Source organism: Hypomesus transpacificus, chromosome 8 (assembly GCF_021917145.1).
Source record: "Hypomesus transpacificus isolate Combined female chromosome 8, fHypTra1, whole genome shotgun sequence".
Taxonomy (NCBI): domain Eukaryota; kingdom Metazoa; phylum Chordata; class Actinopteri; order Osmeriformes; family Osmeridae; genus Hypomesus; species Hypomesus transpacificus.
Window position 1 is genome coordinate 11,268,842 of NC_061067.1, and position 8,541 is coordinate 11,277,382.

Consider the following 8,541-nt stretch of genomic DNA (forward strand, 5'->3'; position numbering starts at 1 on the left):
GTCTGCAGGGCTTGGAGCAGATGTGTGAGACCGTCGAGGAGTGCTGGGATCACGACGCCGAGGCCCGTCTCTCTGCAGGCTGTGTGGAGGAGCGCATCTGTCAGATCCGCCGTCTGGCTGGGCCCCCTACCTCAGACTGCTTGGTCTCCATGTTGACCTCCGTCACCAACGTGGACTTGCCCCCCAAAGAGTCCAGTATCTGAGCCCTAGGGAAGGGGCGTCCCACACCATGTTCTCGCCCCCCCCCCCCCTCCTCTTCAGGACCGCCACACACAAGTGAAACAAACGTGCCCTCCTGTCAATCTCAGAAAACGCCACATGGATACAGCTGCTATTTTTACCTGACATGTATTTTAATTTTATTTGTATTATTATTATTATTGGTTCGGTTAATACTTTCTCTTAATACTTTTTTTCTCCAAATCGGATCAAGACTACCAGCACATTTCTGGACTTCTTCTACTGTTTTATACAATGACGAGAGGACGTACTACAAATTAAAACAGACAGGTAGAAGGGCAGCTGACGTCTGTGTGTATGAGTTCTCAGGTTCAGACTGCTGACTGGTCCAGGACCTCTCACAGTCTCTTGTCTTCTGGGCCACAAGACCTCCGCCCAGACAAGCCCGCTAGCAACCCTACCCCAGACCTGCAGCCTCTCCGTCAATCTCAGCCACTATGCTGCAACCCTGCAGAGGAACCCTTAGACTGTTACACACAACCAAGCTTCCTCAAAGGACATTTTAACGTTTCTATGACGTCACTTCCGTCTCCCACAGTGCTACTGACCATCGGACCAACGGGTGTCTTCAAACACAGGAAACAGGAAACGCAACACCACTATGTTTGGACGGGTTCTTTTGATGCGTGGATGCACGGGGACAAGTGGAAATTGTTCTGGATCAGAGGGTTGGGGGCAAATGTTACAGCTGGTTTCTTCAGGATGTTTGTAACAAGGAATTGACACAGGGGAAAAGGAACTACGTCAAGATCTGTGATGTTATTGCCTGGTTTGGTACGAAACTGATTCTCAGGTAACCAGGGTGGAGACACCTCCACAATGATTGGTGATCTGGACTATGATGGGAGGAACTATGACATACCACAGAGCTGACTGGGGAAGTATTCAAATGTGGGAAGGCCCCAAACATGTAGAACCAGGAAACATACAGGTGGATGTTGCCATGGAGATGCATACTACGTATTTCAGGTGTGTGTGTGTGTGTGTGAGAGAGTAGGCGGTGGGGGACGAGCTCAGTATATTTCTTGTGATTCATGTTGTCAGTTGTGCTCCTTATTTAAGGGGGTGTTTCCAAGGTAGTGTGGGCTTACCCTCTGTCGTGAGGGAATGTGATTGGTTTAGAGGTGAGGTGGGAGGGTGGGTCAGGTGAACTGGTGACTTTTGATTGGTTAGTCCCATCCTTCTTTACCTCTCCTCAACTGGACCAAACGAGCACCCAGAGCAGGTCCTGGTTGACTCAATTAAATCAACCCTGGTTGATTTAATTGAGAGTGAGAAGGGGTTCTCCCTCCTGTTGTCTTAAACTGTGGAAACGCAGGTCTGTATTTCTGTATGCCATAGTGTAACAGTGAATGTTCAATATGCTGCTGCTTCGACTCAAAGATGAAGATAATTCTGTATGTTCCTTTAATACACTGCGTTCACACATGCAACTCAGTAAAGGAAGCAATGTGTGGACTCGAGTGTTTGCAAGGGTGAGAAGAGACACCCTCTCCAAAGGTGAGAGAGAAAAGTGTCAACACGTCAAGAACTTGGACAAGACAACGCAAACACTAAATTAAAAACAAACAATATTGTTCATCAACCTCAGAACACCTCAGACCAGAGATACCTCAGACTATTTTCTGTGTACTTCTGTAATGTATTCCGTAAGTTGTGTTAACTTGTAGTAACTATTTTAACGTGATTTTTTTCTTGCTTTTATGATGAATTGATTGGTGAGGGAGTTTTTGGAAAAAGTAACAAAATCCCAACTCCTTAGAAGAAGTGCTACCATGTTTCCTGCGGTGTGAAGGGGTTTCTTTTGTAAATAGATATACATATAGGATCCTGTCTGTCCAGTCCTTGCGCATTACACATACTCTTGTGTGCTGGTTTCCTTTCCTCCTGGGACAGTCAGCCTGCATAGACTACCCTTTCCCTTCCAGCATACACTGAAGCCGTCATAGAGCCCGAGTCCTGGTAGACAATGAAAGAAAAGAGATAAACCAATAAGTTATCAAAACAAAAGCCAAGAGACATCAGCTGAACCATTTACTTTTCTTTATATAAAAAACTCCAACATGCCTTTGAAAGTGTTTTAACAACTTAAAACAGAAAGTTATCTTTTTTTTTCTATGGAGAGGAAGAACAGGATTTTTTTTTGTGTATGTCCCCGGAGGGGACTCACAGCAACTGACAGCAACTGACAGAGGCAGCAGAGCCATGGCTTCAGCTTTATAAACACCAGTAAATACACCGCTCCTTTCTAGCAACACCAGGAAATACATTGCTGATTTTACATGTTCAGTGGTGCCATAAATACCATCTTGATGTTCAGGTATTGTCTCTCCATGCAGTAACCCTTAAGTGTATGTGTGCATGCATTGAGAGACTCAGAGTCTCTTGCTCTGTCACCATGAACTCAGTGTCCCTGGCCAGGTCCAGATAACTGAGGTCTGTCCAGACCAGCAAGTCACTCTAGTAGTGGAGGTTTGGATCCTGTTGGATCCTGCTGTTGGAGACAAGCTGAATGCCACAGATAGATCAGACCTGTGTCTTCTTGGTCTAAGTTGTTTGAGGTAGTGTTCCATGTGGGTCCATCAAAAATCACTGACTTGACTTAAATCCTGCCAGTGGGCCAAGAAGGTGGGTTCTGCTCTCCATGTCTCTGTGCAGTCATCACCCATCTTGCCTGCCACTGGCTGGGATGCAGAATTAAACCCTTTTTTAGTAGTCAATCAGGGTGTGTTTGTGTTAAACGGTCAGGTTAGTGTTTTTATCTTTTCAGGGAACACATGTATGGTTTACAGTAACAGGATTTATCTAATTAACAGTTAGAATTAATTCATTCATGTAGCAAGCAATATGTTAAGCAATACCTAGCTGTGTTCTTTCTACTCCTGACCCCACTGTACTAGACATCTAGTAACCAGCAACCAAAACATGGCCTGTCTCCTGGCAAACTGGTGCTCCTGCCAGTAGCTGGAATGTGATGTTGCCAGTATGCTGTAGCTCTGCATAGGGTTGCTTAGTAACTGGCAGAATGAATAGATGCTCTCTTGCCACATAACCATGTAGCCAAATGACTTGCATCAAAACTCTGCAACAGACCTAAGTCTGGTATTGTCTGTCTGGTGAGTGAGTGGTGTATCACCCTCTCTTTGATTGGATAAGCTGTGGGTAGGTGTTAGCTGGATGAACACTAGGTAGATGTTGATTGGATAACACCTGGGTAGGTGTTGATTGGATGAACCATGGGTAGATGTTGATCGGCCAAAACTGACACTGGATCATGATGACGCTCAGGGTGATCTAGCTCCGGTGACATTGTTTCCGAGAATGTTACCAGTATCATCAGCATCAAAACACTCTCTAACCATTGAATGATTGTGTTCTCATGTGCCTTTCTTTTGGTCCTCTTCATTGTCATCTTCGTCATCATTGTGGTTGTTCTGAGCTGAACCATGGCTGCGTGCTTCATTGGTCTCTGCGCTTCTGTTAGCAGCGGACTGATAAACATGATTAACATTGCATGATGTGAACACAGAGTTGTTAGCCGTCTCCTGATTCAGGTACTTAATGAAGTGTTTACCTCTGAGCCACTGTGGAACAGTGTTGTAAAAAAAAAAAAGCAGAACAGTCAGAGACGGTACTATATTTCTTGTACTTTATTGTCATAGCAACGGGACCTCACGCTGTTCTCATGAATGATGCACCGCTTGACAATGTGAAAACTTCCTCCTTTCACCTTCTCTCAATCCTCCTTTTTCTTCTTTTAGTTTGAAGTTTAGTGGTGGAAAGGTAACTTTTGGGGGATGGAGACAGGAAATCACTGCCAGTGCTTCTTCTGTCACTTCCTGTGTGTGTGTCACATGGTCTCCTGCACCAGTATACCCGACTCAGGCCAGACTCACTCCTGGCATTATAACCTAATCTGTGAGTAAGACCATCTAGTCACAGACTAAACCCTCAGACAGGCAGAGAAGAGGCATGGTCACACATGTTTGAGATATCTTTCCTTCTTTATTAGTCAGAGAGGCAGATTCATCGGAGTTGCTCCTCAACACTGGTAAGCTCTGGTTGAACATCACAGTTTCGCCATCTGCGCCACTTCACTATCACTCTTGGTCTCTGCCATCTTTGTGTCTCCCTAGTGTCTCTCTCTCATCTTTCTATGTGTACTGCTCTTTCCAAGTCTCAGCTTTTCAGAGAGATGGTCTGATGGTCTGTTCTAGTTGTAAATGTATAATTATGTGCTGGACTGACCAAATTACCTCGTACCTTGTTGTGGTCCAATGTTAAGGACCGTATCAATCAGCCGAGCCCTGATCTAGTATTAAAACTTCTCCTTACGGAGATATTCATTTATTCAGAAAGCCAAGCGCTACCTGCTAATGCTAACCCAACTTCTCTTTCTATCCCTGCCCCTAGTTTGGCAGTGTAACCCTGATCCATACCATGCTCTGTTACTATATCAATAATGAATGTTTAGTTGAGTTTTCTTATCTTCTCTGAAGACCCGTCAGCCCCTACATTGACAAACCAAACAGTGAACACACACACTAAAAGTACTGATTGAGTCTTTTTTCTTCAAAACCCTCCCAGCGGAGACCAGATTGTGCTACTGGGTCTCAGCTGGCTTCTGTCCTCTCAAGGGGTTTTATCACCAGAATAAGTAGGGTTGCGAGATGTAATTGTTGTATGAGATGTTTCACTATTGTAGCTAGAACAGACTTGTACTACTGATTTAACATAAACATACGAAAAAACAAAAAAAAGAGTCTGTATAAGATGGTGTCTACAGAGAGGAGAAATGGTTCACAGTAATACCTCTTCCGATCTAAGAGGACGATGAAAACGTTTTTTTTATATTTATAAAATGCCCCCCATACACCCTTATTGGTGTTGGCGTGGGAAGAGGACGTTTTTTCAACGATCATTGTAACATAGACCTTTTTTTTGCCGTGGATCATCCATTCTTTATGCTGTGGTCTTCTTAGAACTCTGCTTCCAGAGTCGTGCTACATCCGCTTAGTGGTGGGGGTGCGGCTGCAGCCCGACAGCACGCCGTGCCAGAACATGAATGTAATGTCCCTTCCCAGTGGGAGACAGTCACGCCCCCACAGGTAGATAAAAAATACTAGAAAGGAATTATTTCAATTTTATCTTTTTGTATATTAAAGTAAACAATAAAATACTATTAAAGTACTATCTTTGTTGCCTGTTCTCTTTTTGCTCGTCAGTGTGAACTTGGTCTTGTTAACCATAGCGCCACTGGCAGGGTCGGACTGGGACTGAAAAACAGCCCGGGACTTTGAAACGTACAGTTCCTTAATATAAATAGGCTATATAATAATTAAGTATAATGCAGTGCTATCGAAGACTGTTAACAAAATTGGATCTTATACAGTATCTAAAAATGAATATGGCAATGCACCCTTACTTTCTTTTTCCTTCTTTCTATTTTTGCATCTGGGTTTTGATGTTGCAGGTGAACAATAATCAGTTAACTATAGTCAATAATGAAAATCAATTCAACAAACTAATTTCCATATAATAACCCTTTTAACATATTGTGTACAGTTGCAGTGCTGCACCTGTCAGTCTCTCCACTGGACCCTGTCACCACAGCAGCCTCCATCTCTTACCCCGTGTCACCTGTGGCTGCTTTAATACACAGAACAGAACAAATAAGACAATTGCATTTGATCCACATAGCACATTTAATATTTAAAGCCAAAAAAACATGTGCATATAAAAGAGTGCCTGTTTCTCTTGGCCATTTATTTTCCTTCATTTAAAATAGATTGCCTAACAGTAATAACAAATATATAATGTTTTTAGAAAAATGAAAACATTATGGTTTGGATATTTGAATTTTCGAAATGTTGACAATGCAGCTGCTTGCACCTGACGCCTCTGGTAGCTACTAAGATGTGGGAATTAGGTTAAACTGAAACAAGGCATGTGGTGTAGCTATAATTGTATGAAATGTATGATGAAAATTTGCTAGTGTGACGGTATGCAACGGACGTGGCCACGCTCCGTCATTACAACGCGTCGTTCGCCACTCGCTGGGCTCGAATGCACGACCTCTGACTTGCCAAGCGCGACCACTACCAGCTACGCCAAAGAAAAGCTAGCTATTTGTTGACGCGGGTAGCCCATTACATACCTGAGGAGTGAGTTTCACAGGTTCACACCCGTTAAATTCACCCCTCTAAAATTCACTCCGGCGGTTAGCTAGTGCTAACCTCGTGAATCCGGGTCACGGCACCAATGTGACGGTATGCAAAGGACGTGGCCACGCTCCTTCACTACAAGGCGTCGTTCGCCACTCGCTGGGCTCGAACGCACAAACTCTGACTTGCCAAGCGCGACAACTACCAGCTACGCCAAAGAAAAGCTAGCTATTCGTTGACGCGGGTAGCCCATTACATACCTGAGGCAGAGCTGCCAACCCTCACGGTTTCGCCGTGTGACACACGCATTTCAACCGTTTCTCACGCTCTCACGCCACACCTTGTATATCTCACGCTGAAAAGGCAACGCCAAACAGGTAGCCAAGCTAACGTTGTAATCATTAGCGGACGACGTGCAGGTTAACCGAGTGAAGCAACATTGATGCGCAAACAGCCGTGTGGGGGGGGAGTAAACATAGAGTTAGGGAGTGAAGCTTGCGACGGCTCGCCTCAGGGGGGTGGGGGGGAGTGGGGGGAAGCTTGCGAGGGCTAGCCTCGGTGGGGAAGGCACACCAAATCTCACGCCAAGGTTTTTGGAAAGTTGGCAGCCCTGCCTGAGGAGTGAGTTTCACAGGTTCACACCCGTTACATTAGCAACTTCACCAAGCAAATACCAAGAAATAGGTTGCAGCAGTTTGTCCTTCGACTACACTTACAGAATCCGCGATGGGACAGCGCTTGAATAGCTTCTGTGACTTTTTATAGTACAAAATTACTGTCACTCCAAAGGAGATGCAGTCTTTCGACAGAACTTCCCTTCATTACGCGGAAGCCCAGCGTCCAGACCAGCCCACTCCTCCATTCACCCCTAGAGACGCTCGTCCAGGGCGGGACTTAATCGCAGCATTTATCCAATGACCGTATAGTTTCAAGTCACTGAAAAAAAAAGCTGGCCCATTGAAGTCCATGTTGTTGAAAATGTGCTACAACAGGGAAATGCACTGTGGTGCTACGGGGATGTATGAGAAGGAAATCTGTCAGTCGACCTGCTAATATATGTAGCTGATTCTGAATGAACTCGTCTCCGATATGAACACGTTCTAATGCATTTAAAATGTTAACACAATAGTAAATATTTCACCATTAATTTGTTAAGAAATCGCCAGTGGCAGAGATGCAGATCGTGACAAGGCGACCCCAAAAAAATCTCTTGCGACCCACCTGAGGGTTGCAACCCCTGAGGGGGTCGCAAGAGATTTTTTGGGAAACAATGGTTTGGAGAACACACCATGCATATTTCATTTCCATGCATATTTCATATGTTCAAGAAAACATACACATCTCTCGCTAAGTGGCGACATCTCGCTTTCCCCGATGTATAGCTACCCCCAGTTCACAAAGCATCATTTGTTTCGAAGAAGAGTCGCAAATGCAAAGAGAGGACCGATTATAGCAACATAAAAAAACACAATAAACAAAAAATACGAAGATTCTATACAGTCCTCGCCATGACGGCGAATGTGTTCTTGAAATATGTCGGTTGCTTTGTGTACGGTGCCGCCGCTAGCACATTGTCCTGTGTCGCTGCTCTGAAACTTTACCAGCTGGATACAGAGGATCCGAGGAAGACAGAGAAAGGTAATCGGTATGAAAGTAATTGTGTAGGATTAAGGTTTCGATGCTAACTACTATGGAAGATTATAGGGGCCAAAATAAATAAATACTTTGAAAAATAAATAATTATATAACACAAAGAATAAATAAATGACTAATTATATAATGAAATGCTTAATTGACATACAAATTATATAAATTACAAATTAAATGAGACACTAAATTATAAATGTTGAATGTATTTGTTTATATATATTTATATTTCAGTTTTAATGTGTTGACATTTATTTATTTAAACTTACATTAATTTATTTATCCTTACATTTATTTATCCTTATATTTATCCACGGTGTAACTTGCTGCAGCAAAATAAATCCGTCGTCCGCTGTCACCAAGTCAGGGGGCGGGTTAAAGCCTCTGATTGGTGGTTCAACTTGAATCGACTGCTTTTGACTCATTCAAAATGGCAGCACTTAATGTATGGAACGCCGAGTTAGTCAAAATTAAATCAATAGGTAAATGA

General features: G+C 43.6%; 1 protein-coding gene across 2 annotated transcripts in view; it reads left to right on the forward strand.

Moving 5' to 3' along the window:
• LOC124470079 (activin receptor type-2B-like) overlaps positions 1-5,431 on the forward strand; it is a 30,258-nt gene extending 24,827 nt beyond the window's left edge. For both annotated transcript variants that reach the window (XM_047023789.1, XM_047023790.1), the window contains exon 11: positions 9-5,431. In XM_047023789.1, coding sequence (XP_046879745.1) covers positions 9-203 — 195 coding nt within the window. In that variant the 3' untranslated portion in view covers positions 204-5,431. The remainder of the gene's footprint in view (positions 1-8) is intronic.
• The last annotated feature ends 3,110 nt before the right edge of the window (positions 5,432-8,541 follow it).